This window comes from Myxocyprinus asiaticus, chromosome 28 (assembly GCF_019703515.2).
Source record: "Myxocyprinus asiaticus isolate MX2 ecotype Aquarium Trade chromosome 28, UBuf_Myxa_2, whole genome shotgun sequence".
NCBI lineage: Eukaryota > Metazoa > Chordata > Actinopteri > Cypriniformes > Catostomidae > Myxocyprinus > Myxocyprinus asiaticus.
In genome coordinates, this window is record NC_059371.1 from 43172771 (window position 1) to 43198267 (window position 25497).

Below are 25497 nucleotides of genomic sequence, written 5' to 3' on the forward strand. Positions count from 1 at the left end.
CCATGTCACACATAGTTTCCCATTAAAATACATTAAAGATAAACTGTGTATTTTTGTCAAAATATGCTCTACTTTCCCAGTTTATTGTTCACTGACAACTATAAGTGGGCCATTTGTGGGTTTGCCTCCCTCAAAATTATAAACACTGAGCCTCCCAGGCACTATCGAACCATTGATGTTTATATTATGAGTGGCCCACTGAGCTCCACCCATCCCTTTCTAGCTAAGCAACACTGGTGTCGCATTTACAAGATGGAGGACACACACACACACACACACACCACCAATAAGATTGCTCTGTGAAATGGCCAATAATGAGACTGCCACACAAGTCGCAAATACACCGTTGCATCGGATATCTCAGTATCAGCCGATACCGATCCCAAGCCGATACCAGTGTTGTTTTTTGGCATAATCAGTTTAGAATATCTTTACATTATTGTGTGGAACTAATTGAGAGTACACTTTAATACATAAAGAAACACAAACCTCTAACTACACATTATTTCAATATAAATGTATAGCTTATTAAGAAACACTTTTATTAACTAGGATACTGTATAATGTAGCTGCTAAATTAACAGTAAACCCAGTCTTCAAGTCTTCAGTAGAAAGAAACCAGTTTTCTTTGCAAAATGTTTTCAACTTGTATCTGGACTTTAAAGGATTCAGATCTCTTTTTTGTTCAATTTAGTTGCAAGACATCAGTCTAATATTTATTTACACAATTATTGTTTGGAACCCATTCAACTTAAATATTGTTACAAATTGTAAACAAATACTAATGATGACAATAATAATAATAATAATAAATTGTTATTAATATTATTATTATTGACTTTTAATTTTAAATACAACAGAAATATATTTAAATCGTGCACTTTTTAAACTCTCACGCTTTTATTTTGACATTCTGAACTCTCCAGGAAGTCCTGTATGTGTCTGTTTGTAGGCAAGTTCACAGTAGTTTAATTCACTTCTTATTCAAATTCTGGTAAAATGCAGCTCCGGTGCCGTTCTAAATGCATATTATAAGTTAACCGAACTATTGAGCATCTACACCTGAGATGCTGTTCTTGAGTAGCGCTCAAATATTGCACATCACTGTGAAGGCTAAAGATAGCCACGAGTGCATCACCAGCCTGTGTGTGAGTTTGTATCAACAGAGCAGCACCATTCACTAACACACTGGCGCTGCGCATACTATATATTTACTTATTAAACACAGTCTTTTGTGATTCATAGAGCTATCACACATCTTCAAGTGGCTTTCAATAAGATGCACGAGTCATATGAACTGCTTTAATGGTGTTTTTATGGTTCTTTTATGTCATTTTGGAGCTTGACAGTAACGAACATGACTAACACACAGTATCGGATTTGGATTGGGGCTCGTTGGACCGATAACCAATCCGTCTAAAAGCTTCAGTATCGGAGCCGATACCGATCCAGGTATCAGATCGGTGCATCCTGTAAGGATGGCACCAGGATGTCTACGCAAAAAAGACACCATTTCCGGTAAAAGTCAAAGAACTCTGCGAGAATCAACATCATAGAACTCTCTTACAAAAGCTGAAATCTTCACCTGAATATCACCACAGTGTGATAAATTGCAAATCACCTTGTTGCCCCCTCTTCTCTCTCCCCCTTCTCCCCTTCAACAGCTCAGGACCAATACAAAGACACAAGATTTATATGTAAAAATATAACAAATACCATGAAAACAATGAATGCAACTGTATGTGTTTGATATCATTTAAGAGGTCTCTGTGCGACTGGTATAGTGGTCTCTTTCCCATGTTGATAAAACTAATGGTAACAAAGTTATAAGGTCTTTGCCAAATACTGCATAATTCTGGAGGTCTATCCCCCTCCTTGACCTACAATTTAAATGATCTCCTGTATGTTAACAAGGTTAAACCCCAGGAAGTCAAGAACCCATTCACCCCCAAATTCTCACTGTTCAAAGGATAATACCATTTGGTACACAATGTTTATTCTGTCTGGGTATTTATGGAAAGTTGGCAAGAAGTTTGGGGAATCTGTAGGCCAGATCTCCCATGCTTTGCCATTGCATGTAGTTTTGTCAGGTACGTCTCTTGATCCTTATAATGCTTGTTTATTCTGATCATGTGAAATTGGCTTTGATTTGAATTTCTGTAACTATGTTTTATATCCAAACTGACAAATAACTTGTCATTATTTGATTTATTCTGAATTTCTCTGGAATCATTGTGACTGGTAGATAGAAACCACCCAAGACCACCAGGTAGGATTTGAATTTCAATAGACCAGGGTATACCATACTGGAGCTTTATTATAGGAGAAACCCCCCCAGGACAACCGGTTAGGAGAAAGCCATTTAAAGACTCTGTCACTGCTCACCGCCCGTCTTAGCAAGTTGTATGTACGTGACTAAGTGGCAATATCGTCTGGTTATGATACAAGCCACAACAGACAATATTAGTTAACCCTACAACCCTGACTAGAAACAGAACTGGCTATCTTATTCGGGAGGTTTACGTAATTAAATAACGGCCGGCGTAAGACTCCAAAGATCGAAAAGACAATGAATAGAAGAGGATATAGAGTAATCAATAACTTAAAAAGATCAAACTAAAAGAATGATCAGAAGTTAATAAGAGCTGTAATCTAAATTAGAGGTTAACTTAAATTGGAGTCAGATAAAATTAATAACAGAATCAATTTGTAAAGTGTAAATTAATAATAAGTGGTTTTGGTTCAGCGCTCAGAAAAGACAGAACAACACAAACCTTCAAGGGGCCATTCTACTGAATCCGACATCGAAACAAATAGTTTGGTTTTTCTAACAACATTAGATTTTAAGCAGAAACCCTAATGGAGAGTAACTGTTCCTACAGAACTGTTTTTATTTTGGAAAAATTAAAATAAAAAGATGTGCTTTAAAAGACAACTGAGCTCTTCTAAACTGAGAATAAAAACAGCGGGTTCGACTTTTAAGTGATAAAATCATTTGGTAACAGATTCTGACATGACAGTCGATTGTCATGAAAATATAAAACAACATTACAGGAAGAAACATACCTGAGGAAATACAATCATCTTTATCACTCTGATGTTCCTCTGCTGTGGTTTCACCATCATCATCATCATCTTCATCACCCTGTTGTTCCTCTGCTGTGTTTTCTCCTCTCATCTTCATCAGGTTTCTGCAGTCCAGCAGCTTCACTGAACACATCTTCACTGGTGTCTGCTGTTCATCATCATCATCATCACTCGTTTGTTCCTCTGCTGTGGTTTCATCATCTTCATCACCCTGTTGTTCCTCTGCTGTGTTTTCTCCTCTCATCTTCATCAGGTTTCTGCAGTCCAGCAGCTTCACTGAACACATCTTCACTGGTATCTGCTGTTCATCATCATCTTCATCACTCTGTTGTTCCTCTGCTGTGTTTTCTTCTTTTATCTCCTCCTGCTTCACTTCAATCTTCACTGATGTCTGCAGCATCTGCTGTTCATCATCATCTTCATCAGTTTGTTGTTCCTCTGTTGTGATTTCTTCTTTTATCTCCTCCTGCATCACTTCAATCTTCACTAGTGTCTGCAGCATCTGCTGTTCTCCAGCGTGAATCACATCCACCTGCTCTCTCATGATGAACATCTGAACACAAAAACATCATCATTATAATGGACTGACATTCATCAAACTCTAAAACATTATTATATGATTAAACACAAGAACAGCTCTGTTGAACAAAATTACCGTTTCTGATATGGTATAAATACATTAGCTAGCTTGCTAACAACAGAAACATGAATAATCGATGATTAAAGGTCATGATATCGCATTGACATGCTTATAGCAAGAATAAACATTGTGCGGGGTAATCTGATGCATTCTAGCATTTAAAAACTGACCCTGAACACGTTTTGGGGTGTGAAATAATGGAGAGGTCCATCCAAGGAATCAATGGGTGCAATTCAAAATACCAGTCTGTTTCCTGGGGTGGTGAATTGCCCTTTTGTTCTTCAGTCATGAGTTGCTTAAGTGAGGTGTCATGAAGCAGACAGGCCTCATTATCTTCTATTTCATAGAGAAGGTTTTGTAGTTTTTTTACCCTGGGGGAGGTGAATTGCAGGTCGGTGTCAACTTCACAAGTCCTGCTTTGTTCTGTAGCAGTTGAAATTAAGCAGATGCACATTCATTGATGTTAAGTCAGACATTTTTGCGCCATTGTTCCAGGATTCCATGTTTTATGACCTAAAGGTCACAGTGTGTGGACTAAAGGCCTTTTTGAAGAATCTGGTTAATGGCTCTCAGTCTGTAAGACTTATTACTGCCTGGTTCCCTCAGATATCCTACAGTTCCAACAAACAAAATGTATTTTTGTAACAGCACTTTCGCTAATATGTTTATCTTTACATTATATTAATATAGTTGTATGTGTTAAGTACCACCTTACCTGCAGATAACCAGGGTTGATGTTAGATTCTTGTCCAAACACTGATTTTAGTTGGGTGAAACAATGTTATATAAATCAATTGTTTTCAGCTTTTTTCTTGTTTTTTTTTAATCCCATTTACTTGTCTAAATTAATAAAATTGGTAAATTGCATGTAGGAGCACAGATTGTATAAAACAGAGAAAAAGTGATAATTATTTAATTTGTATTAAATAATAAAATATTGTTAAAGGCCCGAAATGAATAATGGAAAGTTGGCATATTTTAAAAGAATTTGGGTCTTCTCGGGTCCATTCGGTAAAAGCACATTTATTTAAAATTACCCGAGACTACTAATATCAGTCCCGACACTCGTCAAAGTTTTGGACCTGAACCCGTTTAGACCTCCAATACAGATTAAAAACCAACACCTTCTATGTTTAAATGTCCTCACAAACAAGGGCTAAATTGAACCAAATATAACCTACTAAGAGAATGTGTAAATATAAATTTACCTCACTTTTTACCTCAGAACTCCTCATGTGTAAATTTAACAAACAAGGCATTTCATTACACAGTTATACAAGGTGAACGTTTTTAAAACCACAAAACATATTTCTAATGTGACGTTTAACGTTTGACCGGCAAACCACTTCATCAAACGACGAATAAATGTCGATTTTTTGTGCTTCCGTCCGTTACAGATCCATGTGATGCGCATGCGCAAATCTAATTCGCTGAGCCGTAAACGGTTTTAAATTCAAAAAGAAATTTGTCTCGTGCGCTCACTAAAAAATATCTTCCAATCACAAGGACGGTAAAATATGAATAAATCACCATTTACTCGAGTAAAATATTTAGCAAATGTGTTAAATTGTCCTTTTGTTGACAGCTATTTTACCAATTAAGGATGGTATCCAAAAGGCACATTGACTGTCTCTACAAATATAATTATGACGTCAACTCGTATAAATGATCTGAAGATCGGGGGATCATGCTGCTATAACGTCTTTTATGGGACGTTTAAGAGTCGTTTTTAGGACATTACCACAACGTTTCTGGAACGTTACTCAAAGTTTGTCAAGCTTGAACTTTACCAACACGTCTTCAAACTGGACTAAAATATAAACATGAGTTTAGCCACAGACAGAAAGTGTAAATAAACCTGTTCTGAAGTGTTTTAGTTGTTTTGTTCACCTCTTGCATATGACCAGTAATCCCAAAAGTATTTACACAAACTTCAGGAAACCAAAAAGTGTTTGTTTGTGCCCGTCTCTCCAATATATATTATCACCTTCATTTACAGTCAGTCACTGGATTTAAAGAGCTCATATATCAGAAATTAAACATGATATTCACAGATTTCTTCTTGTTTCTCCTGAAACTGAATATTTTAAAGCGTGCGTCACAAAACAAGAGACACACGTCGATAAAAAGCTTCTTTTACAGTCATTAAAACGCCAAAGAGAGAAAAATGTACAACATGCACAACAAAATACAACTCAAATTAAATATAAATCTCACAAATTATGTAAAACACATTGAACACGTACCGAACTGAGCGCTCAAACTGTAGCAGTGTCTGAATTCGTCCCCTATTCACTATATAGTGCACTATTTGGGGTGTTGGAGTTCTTTCTACTTCTTGTGTTTTCTGTCGGTTTATAAAACAACTTCTGGTGAATTTCCGACATCTGCTGGACTGGAGTGTTTAAAATACCAACATCTGATTATCCTGCTGTTGTTCAACTTAAAAATACATTTTGTTTCATTATACAAGAAAATCTGAAGTGACCAGACTTCTATTTCCATTGACATTTCCTAAATGTTTCTATAATTTGAAATCTTTCTCTAATAAAGCAGCACACATTCAGACGTCACTGGGAAACAAAAATGTTTAAAAGAAAGTTTAAAAGAATAATTCACCCCAAAATGAAAATTGTTTCATCATTTACTCACCCACATACTGTTCCAAAACTGTACGACTTTCTCTCTTCTGTTGACTACAAAAGACAAACATTTAACATTGCATCACATTTTCAGAATATAAGTTAAAGGAGCCCGTCAAGCCCCAAAATGACAAAAAAGCACCATAAAAGTTACATAACGTATTGTCTTATATTCCCCTCAGCCAAAGCTCACAAATGGACCACAAAAATGCAATAACTAGTGCTTATTCACTTATTACTTCATTGGTTCTTAGGTTTCAGAAGGTTGTATAAGTTGCATAAAGTTTATACAAAATTAGTAGCAGAGTTTAATACTTTTAGATTATTTTTATTACTCATTTAGAAAATGTTAATTATAAAAAAAGCCTAAATATTTGACATTTCAGCAGTCATTACTTGTGTCAACTAAATCTACAAACTGAGTCAGAAACAATTCAGATAAAGTACACAAAGACCAGTGTTACATTCATTTCAATAGGCTGGATAATATAATGATTGCAATAAATATAACACTAAGTGGAAAAATCTTTATCATGTAACTAATATCATAGTGTAGTATCATGTATCAAAGTCAATACAAATCAAAAACAGATTATGATGTATGGCCTTTAATAGTGACATCAGACAACATGTAAACACACAGACAGAAAGACAAATATAGAAATAATCCAAAAATTTATTATTAATCTAAATTTCATTAAAATGCTTTCACATTTTACACTATCTGGGCAATTTGTAGATCTATTTGTGATCACAGAGTCAAATGTTGCTCAAGATGCAACATCCAGTGAGCGGCAGTTCTGCGAATGGAAACGCCTTGTTGATGAGAGAGGTGAGGCGAATGGGCTACAACAGCAGAAGACAACGTCAGCTTCCACTTCTGTCAGCCAAGAACAGAATGCAGAGACTACAGTGGGCACAGGCTCATCAAAACTGGACAGTTAAAGACAGGAAAAACACAGTCTGGTCTGATGAATCTTGATATCTTCTGATATACACAAATGGTAGTCCCATTGAAAAATCCATATCGATCAACCACTAACTGTGACTTCTTGGGCAATTGTTTTCACATGAGATGAAGAAATGACATGAAGAGCAGTGGTATGGTTTCTCTCCAGTATGAGTAATCTTGTGTGTTTTCAGGTTTTTTAATGGAGTGAAACTCTTTGCCCAGTGTGATCACTTGTATGGTTTCTCTCCAGTATGAGTTCTCTCATGTGTTTTCAGGGTTTTTGACTGAATGAAACTCTTTCCACAGTGTGAGCACTTGTAAGGTTTCTCTCCAGTATGAATTCTTTCGTGTGTTTTCAGGGTTTTTGACTGAATGAAACTCTTTCCACAGTATGAGCACTTGTATGGTTTCTCTCCAGTATGAATTCTCTCATGTGTTTTCAGTGTTTCTGACCGAGTGAAACTCTTTTCACAGTGTGAGCACTTGTATGGTTTCTCTCCAGTATGAATTATTTGGTGCTGATTCAAGCTGCCGGCTGTAATAAAGGTCTTCCCACATTCAAAGCACATATGAGCACCCACACCCATATGAATTTTCTGGTGCTGTTTAAGATAGGACATGTGTGCAAAACTCTTTCCACAAACTGAACACTTGTAAGGCTTCTCATTTGTGTGAGTTTTCAGATGTTGTTTTAGGGACTGTGCCAGAACAAATGCTTTACCACACTTATCACATTCAAATGACTTTTCTCCAGAGTGACAAAAGAGATGTCTTTTGTGACTGGTTACATCTGCAAAACTCTTCCCACACTGAAGGCACGTGTAAGGTCTCTCTCCCGTGTGAATCCTCATGTGTCTATTAAGATGGCTTTTACTTGTGAAACTCTTTCCACACTGAGAGCAGGTGAAAGATTCCTTGGCTGCTCTTCTTCGAGGATTTTTAGGTGAGAATTTATTTTCAGTGTTTGAGCCACTCAGAGATCCAGTTATAAAATCACGTTGTTCATCCTCCACTTCATTCAGCTCTTCACGTTCCTCTCTCACTTCCATCAGCTCTTTAATGAACACAATAAATGGAAAAATATTGTACAATCAATATTATACATGATTGATTTGTTACTGGTGTAATATTATTATGATGTTGTGCTTGAGTTGGTGCAATATTGTTTATTGTCTGTTGTACTGCGTTGTTCTTGTTGTTTTTATCTATTATATTAATAGTTTTTAAATTTTATATATTTTTAAAGATATGGGTTGTGTTGTTGCTGTAACGTGTGAATTTCCCCCTAGGGGGATCAATAAATTTATCAATCAATCAATCAACTTCTGACCCACTGGAATTGTGATATAGTCAATTAAAAGTGAAACAATCAGTCTGTAAACAATTGTTGGAAAAATTACTTGCGTCATGCACAAAGTAGATGTTGTAAACGACTTGCCAAAACTATAGTTTGCTAATATTAAATCTGTGGAGTGGTTAAAAAATGAGTTTTAATGACTTCAACCTAAGTGTATGTACACTTCTGACTTGATATTATATATATATATATACACACACACACACACACACACTGGTGGCCAAAAGTTTGGAATAATGTACAGATTTTGCTGTTTCGGAAGGAAATTGGTACTTTAATTCACCAAAGTGGCGTTCAACTGATCACAAAGTATAGTCAGGACATTACTGATGTAAAAAACAGCACCATCACTATTTGAAAAAAGTCATTTTTGATCAAATCTAGACAGCAGCCATCACTCCAACACCTTATCCTTGAGTAATCATGCCAAGTTGCTAATCTGGTACTAGAAAATCACTTGCCATTATATCAAACACAGCTGAAAGCTATTTGGTTCATTAAATGAAGCTTAACATTGTTTTTGTGTTTGTTTTTGAGTTGCCACAGTATGCAATAGACTGGCATGTCTTAAGGTCAATATTAGGTCAAAAATGGCAAAAAAAGAAACAGCTTTCTCTAGAAACTCATCAGTCAATTATTGTTTTGAGGAATGAAGGCTATACAATGCTTGAAATTGCCAAAAAAAACAAACAAAAGATTTTATACAAAAGGTGTACACTATAGTCTTCAAAGACAAAGAACAACTGGCTCTAACAAGGACAGAAAGAGATGTGGAAGACCAGATGTACAACTAAACAAGAGGATAAGTACATCAGAGACTCTAGTTTGAGAAACAGACACCTCACATGTCCTCAGCTGACAGCTTCATTGAATTCTACCCGCTCAACACCAGTTTCATGTACACAGGGATGCTGCACGGATTTTAAAATCAAATTTAAGACTTTTTAAGACCTTTTTTAAGACTTGAACAAATAAAATTAGTGCGGTATGTCCATACCAGATCATATTAAAATTGCTTTATCTACCAATATCAACACATCTGAATAAGAATTCACGAGTTTACGTACATACGATAGTTTTTAAAATTGATATATTGAATGTGTTAAAAATGTTCTAAGAATTTTTTTTACTGTGACAATCACAGAGGCAACAATAAACCAAATTTCAAATAATAATAATAAAAAATAAAAAAAGATTTGGTGCAAACGCAGGACTTATATTTATCAACAAGCCAAAAATGCACTGGGGACTCTTATTTTGAAACGTATGTACTCCCAGTTGCTCACAAAAACAGATAAGGGAAATAAAATATGCACGTTTAAAAACATCTACAACTTATTACTATATACATGCTGTAAAATAAACAACGTCATAAGACAAAAATAAGCAGTAATTAACAGATTTTTAACCATTCTGAAACTGCTGGAAACATTGTATCATGAGCTCCCTGCGTGCTTGGAGAGACGCATCTTCACTATGAAGCATGCAGCGCATAAAGACTACAAATTTATTGAATTAAATCACAGCCTTTTCCAGATTAATAATTACATTTGGCCATATCACGATTCCTAATTTCTTTCTGTAAATTTAAGACCTCTTTGAATGATAATTAAGACTTTTGTTATACCATTTATGATATTTAAGACTTTTTATGGCCTTAAATTTTGAAAACTGAATTTAAGACATTTTAAGGACCCGTGGGAACCCTGGTACAACAGTAAAGAGAAGACTCAGGGGTGCAGGCCTTATGGGAAGAATTGAAAAAAAAAAAGCCACTTTTGAAACAGAAAAACAAAAATAAAAGGTTAGAGTGGGCAAAGAAACACAGACATTGGACAACAGATAACTGGAAAAGAGTGTTATGGATCTTAACCCCATTGAGCTTTTGTGGGATCAGCTAGACTGTAAGGTGCATCTATGGCAAGTGCTACAGGAAGTGTGGGGTGAAATGTCACCTGAGTATCTGGACAAACTGGCAGCTAGAATAACAAGGATCTACAAAGATGTCATTGCTGCACATGGAGAATTTTTTATTGAGAACTCTTTGAAGTAGTTTAATTAGTTCTGACATTTTTTTTCAAATTTTAATAGTAATTTTTCACGTTATTAATGTCCTGACTATACATTGTGATAAGCTGAATGCCACTTTGGTGAATAAAAGTACCAATTTCTTTCCATAAGAGCATAATCGTTACATTATTCCAAACTTTTGGCCAACAGTGTGTGTGTGTGTATACACACACACACACACACATTTAAGCAATATCACACGAGCAAGAGTGCGATATGGCCCTACATCAGCACTGCTGTGATTCAGCCGCAGGCCGAGTGACGTAGGTAATCACAGCAGTGCTGATTTAGGGCCATATAGCATGATTTTTAAAGATTTAAGAAAAACTGAGTCATAAAAACGCATTTGTGCATTGAACTACTTTCTTACGCGATGGATCAGAATCTGCCGTTGCTGGTTCAAAACAAATGATGCGTCCAAGCCTCCGTTAGTAATTCAAAAATTTCACTTCAGAAATAGTATCACGGCTTGTGCTGTTTCTAACAAGTTATTGGATAAACAAGGATGGATGTGTGTATGTGTGTGTGAGTGAGAGAGAGAGAGACGGAGCATGTGCGATCACCTGTTGCCACTCCCAAGCAGAGATGCTGTCAACTTTCTGAACATCAGCTTTCTCAGTAGAAAAATAGCATCCAAGCGGAGGTATTTCTCCCTATTTCACGGTAGCCGGTGCGCAAGAGTCGATCACTACAGAAACCGCAATGTCCTCCGCCATTTTAAACAGCACGCATTTTGTAATTAATCAGTCTGTTGTATCTCTCAGCTGTGATGAGCCGTAACGCTGAAGTTGTTCGTTTAAAGCTGTTTAAAGCTATTTCCTAGCTTTAGTAGTGTAGTAGTAATACAAGCGATCATGAAGAGCTGTTGTATGTAAACAGTGACTGATGCGGATTCACTTCATGTCACCTAACAAAAATTATCTTTTACCACCACCTGCTGGCTAAAACATGTAATGTAAAAACATTTTTTTTTTTTAAAAACATGTAAAAAAAGACAAACACTTGCTCTTAACACATATGCACTGCTCTTACATGTTAGTTTACAACGGCACGAACACAAGCGGAGTGATACACACAGTGAAGCGTCCGAGTGCTGACGGTGTGAGACCATCAGTGTTCATGGAACGTCTCTCGTCCAATCAGATTCGAGGACCGGAACTAACTGTTTTTATATATATATCGTCATATCGCCCAGCCCTAGACACAGAACGAAAGTCATACATGTTTGAAATAACATGAGGGTCAGTACATGCACCTTTTTAAAAGACAACTGAGCACTAAACTAAAATAAAAACAGCAGGGAACTTTTTAGTTTGACATGTGAGTGATAAAACTGTCTTTCTTGTGTCAAACTCGGACATAACAGAGGCTTGTCATAAAAATGTAACAACATTAAAGAAAGAAACATACCTGCAGGAATAAAATCATCATCATCTTCATCACTCTGTTGTTCCTCTGCTGTGGTTTCTCCTCTCATCTTCATCAGGTTCCTGCAGTCCAGCAGCTTCACTGAACACATCTTCACTGGTGTCTGCAGCATCTGCTGTTCATCATCATCTTCATCACTCTGTTCTTCTTCTGTTGTGTTTTCTTCCTTTATCTCCTCCTGCTTTACCTCAATCTTCACTGGTGTCTGCAGCATCTGCTGTTCATCATCATCTTCATCACTCTGTTCTTCTTCTGTTGTGTTTTCTTCTTTTATCCCCTCCTGCTTCACTTCAATCTTCACTGGTGTCTGCAGCATCTGCTGTTCTCCAGTGTGAATCACATCCACCTGCTCTCTCATGATGAACATCTGAACACAAAAACATCATCATTATAATGGACTGACATTCATCAAACTCAAAAACATTATTATATGATTAAACACAAGAACAGCTCTGTTCTTTCAGAAATACTATAAATATAAATACATGTTTGTTTTTTTCTTCCTGACTGCAGGAATATTATAACAGGTTATATATAAATGGGAGAGAAATACCAGTTTTTGAGTGAACTTTCCCTTTCATTTTTCAGACCATTTTGTCAATTTTAAACTGGTGAGCATTGACATGAATTCATAAAGGGAAAGTTCAACCAAAATGAAAATTCTGTCAATATTTGTCTTTGGCGGTTGCGTTTTCCTCACTTATATGCTCAGATTAAGCAGTTAGTTATTTAAATGCTTTGTCAGGAAAGATGTTCAACTTGGAAATGTGTGTCTCGAGATCCTCGCATTCGGTTCCAGTCTGTTGTGTTTCATCTGTTTTAACAGCCCCTGTCCTGGGCTCATAGTCTGAGCCACTTCACCACCGAGTTCAGCCGAATACCACTGATATCTGGAAATATTGCTACTCTACATACAACTGTACTGAATAAAAAACAATGTGGTATTTTCTGTTATTATGAAGCTTGAGTCTGGAGTAGTAGGAATCAGTGCAAGTGTTACACCATGTGTACTGTGTACTGTTACCCCCATCATTTTACTTTTGACTTAACATTTGAGAATATGGACTGACTAAAAATGTTATTTATTTATTTTATGCACATTAGTTGAAAATGAAATGCTCTTTTTTAACAGCTAGTAATGTTATTACTGTAATATAACGGTGCTGAATGGTTTATGTATGTATTGTGCCCTCTTGTGGACTAAGGAAACAATATCAATTTAAAAATCAGCTGACTTTAAAATTTAAATATTTGTTCATATATTAATATTTATATATTTATTTCATTTAAAAAAAAAGTACAATACATTTTCATGGTTCAGTCAGTACTGTTTATGTTTGTAATAAAGTTAAACACTATTTTACTATTGTGTGTTATTTTTTCATTCAGTATCAATTTTAAAAACTATCGGTTGATTAATCGGTTATCGGCAGATACTGCCCAACTTAGTTATCGTATTGGTAAAATCCACTATCGGTCGACCTCTAGAAGAAGTTATAGTAAACGTGGCATGTAATGCAGGAAGCAATAACAGGAGCGTATGCCATGACTTACCGCAATTGTTGTTGTTGTTGTTATGGTTGTATCTGAACGGCGAGGGTTTGAGATCGATCTAAATCCCTCACACAGTTGTTTGTTATGGTTGCTTTGAGAACGATGTAATAATCCTTGTAACACAGAGGAGAAAACGGGTGCGCACGGTAAAATGCGCACAGTTTAATCGAGATGAAAACAGAAAGCAGAGGCACATGTAAAAATGCACACAGATGAATCGCAATAAGAGAATAATGCTAAACCCTGATGCGTGCTGAAAAATGGCAGAGATGAAAGATTAAAAGCAGGAAACCGATAAGCAATGAGCACTTGTATGGTTTCTCTCCAGTATGACTTCTCTCGTGTGTTTTCAGAGTTTTTGAAACTTCCTCTTCAATCTGTCAGAACTCAATTAGATCGTTTATTTTACTAAAACTTCCTGTTCTATCAGGAAGACTCGCAGACTTGAGTGAAATTTAAGATGACATTTATTTGATGAATATAAAAACAGAAATGTAATGTCTCTCTTTGGCGTAAGCCCCGTATAGCGGTCCAAAGAAGTTGTACTCGGAACCGTCATATCCTGCCGGAGATAGGAGGCAGGGGCGAGGAGCCTACCCCCGTGCAGGACGGGACTCAACTGGTGGCAGTGGAGTGGTGGAGGTTGCCGTGTTAGCACATTGAAACAGCAATGTAATTGTGAGCAGATTTATAAAGCGATGGCTGTCATGTGATTGGCTAGGAGTTACCTAGCTAATGGTGTGATGATGTACAGCTGCTAGTCTTCCTGCTAGAACTACGCTGCGCTTACATTTCCGGTTGCTACCGGTACACTGCATGAGTGTTTGTAGCTTGCTAGCCTGCTTAGCATTGCTTATTCTTATACGTTTGTCGTTTTATCCTTTGCCATTATACCACATGATTCAGGTTTTCTACTGTTTCAACTGTGTATTTTATGACACACACCCGTTTTCTCTCTTTTTTTTTTCTTCTCCCACTTGTCTACAACATTCCTGTTAGGGTTTCCAATCGATTCTCTCCACTCAGTGATGCACCCACTGAGAATCATGTTGAAAGAGCCTTAATAACTGGTGAATCTATTGTAAGGAATGTGGAAATAGAGACTCCAGCCACTATTGTTAAATGCATTTCCGGGCTCGAGCGTCTGACATCAGATCAAATTTACAAATGCTGGCTAATTTTAAACGTAGATTTTCTAAAATTGTCATTCATGTCAGCACTAATGATGTCCAGTTTCGCCAGTCAGAGATCACTAAAGATAATGTTAAAGAGGTGTTTGAACTTGCAAAAATGATGTCAGACAATGTAATATGCTCTGGCCCCCTCCCTACTCATCGTGGTGACGAAGATTTATAGAAGATTAGAGTGACTGAATGGCTGGATGTCTGAGTGGTGTCCGGAGAATTGCACGAGATTTACAGACAATTGGAAGAGTTTTGGGGTAGATCTGACCTTCTAAAGAGAGACGGCCTCCATCCCTCCAGGTAAGATGGCGATCTCCTCTGTAGTAATTTGGCTCATAGTCTTAATAGTGATAGTATTTGACAAATTGGGGCCCAGATCAGGAAGCAGACAAACTGGTTAATCCGAACATCTGCTAGCTGCCTTGAGATGTCACACAGATCACATAAACTACAACACATAGAGACTGTATCACCTAGATATCTTATAGAGACTGTGTCTGTTCCCTGAACTACAAAACAAACCCCTCAACAAATTATTTAGAAAAAATGTGATTAAGGTCAAACTTTAATTTTTTTTAGATAAACATCATATAAAAGGCTACTAAATATTTGATCTCTTTCTGCCAAAACAATAAATGTAAATGAAATTACAGATCACAATTTGGATGCGCTCTGTTTGACTGAAACCTGGCTAAGACCAGATGAATATATTAGTTTAAATGAATCTACTTTCCCAAGTTATTGTTATAAACATGAGCCTCGTCTGAAGAGGTGTTTCTACAATTTACAGTGATTTTTGTTTTTTCAGTGGACAGGATTTAAGTCTTTTGAACTACTTACGCTTATTGTGACACCATCAGATATAAATAAAAAAATCTCTGTCGTCTTTTGCCCTTGCAACAGTATATACACTATATTGCCAAAAGTATTCGCTCATCTGCCTTTAGACGCATATGAACTTAAGTGACATCCCATTCTTAATCCATAGGGTTTAATATGACGTCAGACCACCCTTTGCAGCTATAACAGCTTCAACTCTTCTGGGAAGGCTTTCCACAAGGTTTAGGTGTGTGTTTATGGGAATTTTTGACCATTCTTCCAGAAGCGCATTTGTGAGGTCAGACACTGATGTTGGACGAGAAGGCCTGGCTCACAGTCTTCGCTCTAATTCATCCCAAAGGTGCTCTGTCGGGTTGAGGTCAGGACTCTGTGCAGGCCAGTCAAGTTCTTCCACACCAAACTCGCTCATCCATGTCTTTATGGACCTTGCTTTGTGCACTGGTGCGCAGTCATGTTGGAACAGGAAGGGGCCATCCCCAAACCGTTCCCACAAAGTTGGGAGCATGGACTTGTCCAAAATCTCTGGGTATGCTGAAGCATTCAGAGTTCCTTTCTCTGGAACTAAGGGGCCAAGCCCAGCTCCTGAAAAACAACCCCACACCATAATCCCCCCTCCACCAAACTTCACAGTTGGCACAATGCAGTCAGACAAGTACCGTTCTCCTGGCAACCTCCAAACCCAGACTTGTCCATCAGATTGCCAGATGGAGAAGCATGATTCATCACTCCAGAGAACACGTCTCCACTGCTCTAGAGTCCAGTGGCGGCGTGCTTTACACCACTGCATCCGACGCTTTGCATTGCACTTGGCGATGTATGGCTTGGATGCAGCTGCTTGGCCATGGAAACCCATTCCATGAAGCTCTCTACACACTGTTCTTGAGCTAATCTGAAGGCCACATGAACTTTGGAGGTCTGTAGCGATTGACTCTGCAGAAAGTTGGCGACCTCTGCGCACTATGCGCCTCAGCAACCGCTGACCCCGCTCTGTCATTTTACGTGGCCTACCACTTCGTGGCTGAGTTGCTGTCATTCCCAATCACTTCCACTTTGTTATAATACCACTGACAGTTGACTGTGGAATATTTAGTAGCGAGGAAATTTCACGACTGGACTTGTTGCACAGGTGGCATCCTATCACAGTACCACGCTGGAATTCACTGAGCTCCTGAGAGCAGCCCATTCTTTCACAAATGTTTGTAGAAGCAGTCTGCATGCCTAGGTGCTTCATTTTATACACCTGTGGCCATGAAGTGATTGGAACACCTGAATTCAATTATTTGGATGGGTGAGCGAATACTTTTGGCAATATAGTGTATATCACCCGGGCTGTACTCAGATTTCCTTGGTGAATTTGCACATTTTATATCAGATCTAGTAGTTAATGTAGATAGAGCTTTAATTGTTGGTGACTTCAACATTCACATATATAATGAAAATGACACATTGGGATTAGCATTTATCGATATTCTCAACTCCTTGTAGTCAGACAAAATGTGACAGGACCAACTCTTCATCATAATCATACGCTAGATTTAATTCTGTCATATGAAGTTAATGTTGATACTATAGAAATTCTACCGCAGAGCGATGACATCTCAGATCATTACCATAGCTTCACTAATAATCTTCCAGAATTGTCTCATACTCGGTAAGCCAAAAAGTCTAGAACGATATAATAACAGAAAACATAAATACAGTCTTCTCTAGCACTCTCTATAGTGTCGCCCCCTTCAATTCAAGAAAATTCAAGAAAAAAGCCTGCACCATGGTACAATGATCACACTCATGCTATCAAGAGCAGCTCGGAAAATGGAGCACAAGTGGAAGAATACAAAATTATAGTTATTTCAAGGTACATGGAAGGATAGTGTCTGTAGCTACAGACAGGCACTAAAAGCTGCCAGGTCAGCATATTTTAGCAAACTCATAGAAAATAACCACAACAATCCTAGGTGTTTATTCAGTACTGTGGTGACAGTGGTTAGGAATAAAGCATCAACTGAACCAGATATTCTGTCGCTGCACAATAGTACTGACTTCATGAATTTCTTTACTGATAAAATTTAAATATACAGAAATAAAATTGGAACTATGTAATCAACTCTCACAGCACATTAGAAAACAGTGTCTCAAAACAGTTTTCTTCACGAGCAACTTCAATCTTTCGCTGTCATGAAGAGCCAACAAAATTATCAAAACATCAAAAGCCACAGCATGTATGTTAGATGCAATACCAACTAAGCTCTTAAGAGGTATTCCCTGTAATCTCAGAACCTCTTCTTAATATTATTAACTCCTCACTATCCGTAGGACATGTCCCAAGAAACTTTAAAATGGCAGTTATCAAACCATTATTGAAGCCACAGCTTGATCCAGAAGAACTGGCCAATTATAGACCAATTTCAAATTTACCATTTATGTCGAAAATACTAGAAAAGGTAGTGTCCTCCCAACTATGTTCATTTATACAGAGAAATGGTATATATGAACAATTTCAGTCAGGATTTAGGCCCCATCACAGTACAGAGACAGCACTTATTATAGTTACAAATGACTTCCACTTATCATCTGATCACGGCTGAATTTCTCTTCTAGTGCTTTTAGATCTTAGTGATGCCTTCGATACGATAGATCACAACATTCTCTTGAATAGGCTGGAGAATTATGTTGGCATTAGTGGACTTGCATTATCATGGTTTAGGTCCTATTTATCAAAACGCTACCACTTTGTATGTGTAAACAAGGAATTGTCAAATCAAACAAAAGTATGGAGTGCCACAGGGATCAGTTTTAGGGCCTCTGCTTTTCTCCTTATACATGCTTCCCCTGGGAGATATTATCAGGAATCATGGAATAAGGTTCCACTGTTATGCCAATGAAACCCAACATTATATTTCTTCTAAACCCAACAAAAATTCACAATTCCCCAATTTAGCAGAGTGTATCAATGAAATCAAAGATTGGATTACCAGAAATTTCCTTCTAATCAATTCCGACAAAACAGAGGTACTAATTATTGGATCAAAAAACTCTAAAATATAATTTGACTCTATGGATGTACTGTTACGTCGTCTTCTACAGTGTAGAACTTGGGTGTTATATTTGAAAATCAAATTTCCAATGTTTGTAGAACAGCATTATTCCACCTCAGAAATAATGCTAAATTACGACACCTGCTCTCTGTTGCTGATGCCGAAAAATTAACTAATGCGTTAATGACCTCAAGACTAGATTATTGTAATGCATTACTGGGAGGATGTCCAGCAAGTTCAATAAATAAACTTCAATTGGTTCAAAATGCAGCTGCCAGAGTGCTGACTAGAACCAAGAAATATGACCATATTAGCCCCAATTTATCGTCGTTACATTGGCTACCTGTCAAATTTCGTATTAATTGTAAAATTCTGTTAACTACATACAAAGCTTTGAATGGTCTAGCTCCACAGTACTTAAGTGACCTTCTGACATGCTATATTCCATCACATTCATTATGATCACAAAATTTTGGCTTGTTAATAGTTCCTACAATTTCAAAATCCACAAAAGGAGGTAGATCCTTTTCCTATTTGGCTCCTATAGTATGGAATAGTCTCCCTATCACTGTTCGGGACGCAGACACACTCACTCAGTTTAAGTCTAGATTAAAGACTCGTTTATTTAGCCAGGCATTCACCTAATTTTTCCATCAACACACAATTAGGCTGCTTTAGTTAGGTCTGCCGGAACCAGAAACATCTATCATGATAGATAACTCTGGATTCATAGCCCGAGGTTACCAGAGCCAGCCAGATCCAGCTCCAATCCTGTTTGGTGTTGGACTCCACTGCTATGCGTCTCTGAGTGATGACTAAATGCAGCCGGTGCTAGCCAGACATCACTTCACTCTTTTACGATGGACTTCAGAGGATGAACTGATGCCAACTCCAACTGACCCCACCGAACCTCACCGAAATGACCTGTTGGTTAAACGGAAATGCACCACATTGATCTCTGCCTGCATCACCTTTGTCTATTGATGGACTACACTCTTGAAATTGAATATATAGACTATCATTTAATTGCCAACAAAAGCCTTCATCAGCCAACTAACAAAGGACAATGCATCTATGTGAACTTCTGCAGTTAATCCAGGATGGACTTCAAAAGACATTAGTCATTAATCTTACAGTTCATAAAAACTCTTCTTTTTTTTTTTAAACGCTGGACCTTAACATTTACTTAGTTTACTAATCTTAAACCATGACCTGCACTGCACATTAATAACTAATATTGGCATTATATTCATGCTGGTTAGCCAGAGGGTATCTGGCCCCCATAGTGAGCCTGGTTTCTCACAAGGTTACTTTTCTCCACTAACCAACATCTATGGAGTTTTGTGTTCCTCACCACAGTCGCCTCAGCTTGCTCACAGGGGTCCTAAATACAATTATTATTTAATTTTTATACACAATTTACAAGCATATTTAAATCAAACTACACAATGATCACTCTAAGACTTTATAGATATTACAGTTACATTTTTTGTTAATGCATGATTTTCTGTAAAGCGGTTTTGAAACGATGCGTGTTGTGAAAAGCGCTATACAGATAAAAATGACTTGACTCTATCAATTAGACAGATCATTAGTTTGCACTACCTTCCTACCTTCTGCCAGTTTCAGTTTCCATATGCAATCTCCTGTCCCTTTTGGTCACCTTATTACGCCATGTGTATAATTTATTAGGGCTGCTCCTTCTCTCGCCTCCTCACGCAAGCTCATTCCGTCAATAACTCTGACAATGTATCTACTGACGAATGCTGCTGATCGGACCTCAAATTTTGGTCCCCATTACTAAATCACTGGAACAGAATTTCCCTTTTCCATAACAAAAACCCTGAAAACTCAGACTACATGTCCTTTTTCACGGACGCGCGCCCTCCGAAGGTCTCAAAGCTACTTTATAGGAACACGGTTCGCAGGGAAATGGCCAGACTAATTCCTAACTCGGCTCCCCTCCATCCATCATTGCCAACGTATTATGGGGTCCCCTCTGGGCACGTAAGTGTGTTGTCGTTTTGCAACAATACCACTGCCGTTGTGATCATCTAAAAGGCGGTCCTCCTTCAGGTTCATTATGCCCCTACTGAGACGGTCGACATGGCAGAGCATCAACTGCAATTAATTTTCTCAGCCGAGCAAATTCCCGGCCTTCTGCCGTACTAAGCCCTTCACTCCTCGCCCTTTTAGATTCCGCTAAAACTCATGCAAAAAGGACTCGCCCAGTCCACGCTCATTTTTCCCTTTTTCTCAAACACTCCAAAACAGATCACACGGGGTGCAGTCGTAGCATAATTATATCTCCTGCCACTACACCTCCATGGTTATAAATCTCCAAACTAGTTTGCATTTTGCATCTGACCCCTCAAACATTGCGGTCTCCTCCCCTAGTCTCTCGGGGCACTTATTCAGAATGGGTGTGGCCACAACCGCTGCTCATCAAGGATGATAATAATCCACAATCAAGACGCCTGGCTGCTGGCCTTCCTCATCATACCAGAAATATATTCGATCCAACCCTCAAATCATCACACACGCTCAACTCTCCATCAGCCGTAAATTCCATGCCTACCTGGTGGCGGCCTGGGGCTACTCACTACTTTATCCACACACTCTATTTCACATTATCAAATTCAAGCATGTCTATCCTCCAGCAGGAATATTTTATAATTATATCCGCCCTCATCCATCGGCCATACAACCACCCTCGTCACCCTCTTAACACTTAATTTAATAATTTTAAACCGTGACCTGCACTGCACATTAATAACTCATATTGGCATTATATTCATGCTGGTTAGCCAGAGGGGAATTGGCCCCCACAGTGAGCCTGGTTTCTCCCAAGGTTATTTTTCTCCATTGACCAACATCTTATGGAGTTTTGTGTTCCTTACCACAGTCGCCTTCCGCTTGCTCACTGGGGTTCTAAATAATTATTTAATTACTTATTTTTTTATACACAATTCACAATCGTATTTAATTAAGCTAAACAATGATGACTCTAAAGGCTGTTTCAGATGGGACGCGGCAAGCGGTGGACTCGCCGCACAGCTGCTGCTTTCTCTCTTAGAGGAAGCGTTTTGTGCAGTCAAGGCAGTGCTCGTGTCGTGATTTCAGGATCAGCTGTTGCCACAATTACAATCAACATGAACTCGAGAAGTCACCTACATGCACACAAACAGCAGCAGACTTGCAACGTATGTGAGAGAAATATTCTGCACCTATTTTACCTCACCTGATTGAGAAGTGTCCTGGCAACACTCTATTGTAAAATTTTGATGCAGTTGGACCTCACATTGATTCTTTAACTGTGTATCAAATCAAATCACTTTTATTGTCACACAGCCATATACACAATTGCAATGGTGTGTGAAATTCTTGGGTGCAGACAGTTCATATAGAAGTTATATCAAATCATTAGTTGTTCAGTTAAGCCATAATCAGTTGAGAACATTAAACTTGAAATAAAACATGAGATAGTCTGCTTACAAGAGATCCTGATGCATTATTTTGCTCATCATCATCATCATGTTTTATTTGTTATTTATAATTTCATTAGAATTTAGTAAAATACTTTGTATAAGGTTTATGACTAACATAAAGCTTCATGACACCCACTGAGTTATGTTAATGTACTTTTTTTGGGGGGTACATTTATGCACTTTATTTTACCTGGCAAACCAACTCGTGCTTTTTCAAATCTCTACGAGATTTTTGAGGCATAATATAACTCGGGAAATTCCTCTTCCATGTTTTCAGCAGTCTGCTATGAGCTCAGTAAAACTTTTTATGATTGGCTGCGGCAGCCACATCTGCTCAGAAAAAGATAAAATATCTTTCTCTTGTGGTCCCTGCCACGAAGAGTAGTGCACGTGAAAGCGGCAGGATTTTGGGTGTACAAGCACCGTTTGCACGCCTCCTGCGCACCGCTAGCAAAACCGCCTGTGATTTGCCGCTTTCCGCGTGCCTCTCATTGAAAATGATCTAGACACTCACGCTTGCCGGGTCCCATGTGAAACGGCCTTAAGACTTTATAGATATTACGGTTTCATTTACTGTTAATGCATGATTTTCTGTAAAGCTGCTTCGAAACGATGCGTGTTGTGAAAGGTGCTATACAAATAAAAATGACTTGAATTTCTCTTTTTAGAATGAAACTTCAGCCACGATGACCTGGTTCATAACTCTCCAGGAACACCTCTCTTTTGGGGGTAGTATCTGGTTTCTCCTTTTGGGGTAGGCTCCTCGCCCCCTGCCTCTTATCTCTGGCAGGATCTGACGGTTCGAGTAGAAATCTCATCGGAACGCCAGATGGGGCTCACGGCAAAAGAGAAAATATTCTGTGGTTCAGTATCATTTCATCAAATAAATGTCATCAACTTTACCAAGCCTGCGAGTCTTTCTAAATAGAAATTAGGGATTTGCGTGAATTGTCGAATACTCGAGTATTCTTTCTACAATAATTATTCGAAAAGTAAAAATACTATTCAAGTTTCACAAAGTTTTGCTTTGCTGGCCATTTATACAGTGAGATGCATTTTAAATCCTGAACACATAAACTAAAACTGGCAGTTATAACAGAATGCACTGGGTGGCGCTGTTGAGTGTGGACACAAGTTGATCACATTTGACGAGCAAACCTTTCTGTCAGTGCATTTAGATGGACACAAAAAAGCGGGTTATTGCGAGAATTTGTCTTACTGCGAGAAAGCTGTGTTCCTGTTTAAATGTACTTTATAAGAGGTGTACTCTTTACTCCTGTATATGTGCAGCTCATCAGAAAGCAGCATCCCCTTAGCAACGTAATCCCTGCAACACTTCTGTAAACAAGAAACATGGAATCCAAGAAATACTTTGCTAGCTGAGGTAAAGGACGTGACAGCTGTACATCATCACTACCTCTCACTAGAATTGAAATGGGTCACATCAGTTTTGAGGTTTGCGCGCCGTAATATCGAAGCCTGGTTGTTGCGTGCGCCAGAGAGCAGAGCAGATCATTAGTGTGAGCTGCTTCTATTACACTCGCGTGAAAGCTTTAATTGCACTGCAAAAATATAGCAGTGCAGATGAGAAGCCTTTAGCTGAATGAAAGATTGTTGTTAAAATTTCCTCGGCAGTCCTAAATAGCCTTTCACTTGGGCGGCTGCCGAAAAATCTTCAAAGGGAGACCCATGGCATTTTTCTTTCCCTGCTGTCCACGTCCCGCTCTAAATATAGCTGCCAGTGTTGCCAACTCCTTTCAATGGAAAGTAGCCAACGCCTGCTCATAAAGTCGCTAAATGTCGCTAGATGACGTCAAGCGCTAATTAGCATATTCATGACACCATCACATCGTATTGGCATTCTGCCTAGTGTCAGCCCTTTACATTTGTTTGCTTCTCTCATACTCTGTGCTCACATACTGTATCCAGACACCACAAACACACAGAGCGGACAGCGACAGGTGAAGATAACATGTTACTCGAGGCTAATAGGTGTTTTTCCCAACGACTGCATAATTCTAGCTAGAAAGTTTGGAAGAATAAGTCCAAATGGACTGTTTCAAAGCTGCATTCCACAGCTCTGGTGTGGGAACATTTTGGCTTTAAGCCGAATGAGAGAGGAGAGCCCATTAACAGGTGTTCGACTTTGTTTAAAAACAGTGGCTTTAATTTTTTTATTGACATTTCGATTCTAATGTCTGAATATTCTTAAGAACTAAAAGTTCATTGCTCTATGAAAGGGTGTACTTGCATTATTATGCTATTATATTATCATTATATCAGTGGCATAAAATGGTCTTAATAGCCAATAATAGTGTTTATCGCAATTATTTCGGGGACAATATATCGTCCAACAAATGTAGGTATCGTGACAGGCCTAAAGACATTGATAAGCGCATGAGAAGAATAAATCAAATTAAACTGTCAAATTAACTTGTTTAAATTAAAACAAAGGAGGAGCAAACAATACAGATTAGCGATTGGTCCTTAGCAACACTGTTTGCACATGAGCAGCTTGTTGGCAACACTATGCCATCAGTTGAGAAACACTGGACTTCTGGTAGGGTTGCACCAGCTGTGCATAAGTTCTCACGTAAGTTAGGATGCAAGTTCACACTAAGGGCTTAGTAACTACTAGTTAACCAACTTAAATTGGTTGCACCACATGTTCTTAAGGCAAGACTTAACTAGTAGGTCGTAAGCTCTCGGTAAAGTAATGCGTTGAGGCATAATATGACGTTTACCTGTATTGATCCGATAAACAGCCTTCAAATTTGTACACAGAAGTGTTAAAAAGCTGCGAATTTCAATTTTGTCTCATTACGGTTGATCAAAACCTTGTTTGCTCACGTAACTGTCAGCTGTAATAAATTATATCATATTAAAATACGATACGTAATAAAAGTAGATTTGATAAATAGTAGCCTATATTTGCCCTGTGTAAATAACAATATATAGGAACCGTATCTAAAATAAGTGATAAATACTAATACAACAGGCTGGAAAAATAGACATTTATTCATTTTAATATCTTATATATATTCTGAATGTGTTAAAACTGGACACCAGGTGATGCACCCTAAAAACTGCACCGATAGATCAGTTTCATGCTGAAAAGTTTTTTCTCTCTCTCATAAATGTAAACGGGTGTAAACGTCAACATCATACTGTATGTCGAAATGATTGATGCCAGTCATGCAAAATTCACTGGCTGCCGGTT

The 25497-nt window shown here is 38.1% G+C and overlaps 3 protein-coding genes and 2 pseudogenes across 5 annotated transcripts in view; 1 reads left to right on the forward strand and 4 right to left on the reverse strand.

Annotated features, from left to right (window-relative positions):
- LOC127418577 (zinc finger protein 721-like) overlaps positions 1 to 25497 on the forward strand; it is a 620351-nt gene that overhangs the window by 233152 nt on the left and 361702 nt on the right. The gene's annotated exons all lie outside the window — the stretch shown is intronic.
- The window catches only part of LOC127418584 (zinc finger protein 883-like), a 154593-nt pseudogene that overhangs the window by 128152 nt on the left and 944 nt on the right, over positions 1 to 25497 (reverse strand).
- The window catches only part of LOC127418574 (gastrula zinc finger protein XlCGF26.1-like), a 63794-nt gene that overhangs the window by 21692 nt on the left and 16605 nt on the right, over positions 1 to 25497 (reverse strand). Inside the window, exons 1-4 of one of the 3 annotated variants that reach the window (XM_051659195.1) lie at positions 5974 to 5989; positions 4443 to 4483; positions 4098 to 4338; positions 3067 to 3640 (exon numbers count right to left, since the gene is read on the reverse strand). In XM_051659195.1, coding sequence (XP_051515155.1) covers positions 3067 to 3640; positions 4098 to 4181 — 658 coding nt within the window. In that variant the 5' untranslated portion in view covers positions 4182 to 4338; positions 4443 to 4483; positions 5974 to 5989. Of the gene's footprint in view, positions 1 to 3066; positions 3641 to 4097; positions 4339 to 4442; positions 4484 to 5973; positions 6053 to 25497 lie in introns of those variants that run through there. The other 2 variants (XM_051659193.1, XM_051659196.1) reach the window with 2 other exon arrangements.
- LOC127418636 (gastrula zinc finger protein XlCGF7.1-like) lies at positions 6962 to 11919 on the reverse strand. The gene is made up of 2 exons (XM_051659299.1): positions 11781 to 11919; positions 6962 to 8375 (listed from the first exon to the last, which is right to left on the reverse strand). Exon 2 carries the CDS (start codon positions 8368 to 8370, stop codon positions 7549 to 7551), a length of 822 nt encoding a protein of 273 aa, XP_051515259.1. The 5' UTR covers positions 8371 to 8375; positions 11781 to 11919; the 3' UTR covers positions 6962 to 7548.
- LOC127419354 (zinc finger protein 721-like) overlaps positions 12419 to 25497 on the reverse strand; it is a 173817-nt pseudogene continuing 160738 nt past the window's right edge.

Bases quoted from the DNA above. Each gene is read 5' to 3' on its own strand.
- LOC127418636 (XM_051659299.1), bottom strand. From the start codon at position 8,370: ATGGAAGTGAGAGAGGAACGTGAAGAGCTGAATGAAGTGGAGGATGAA.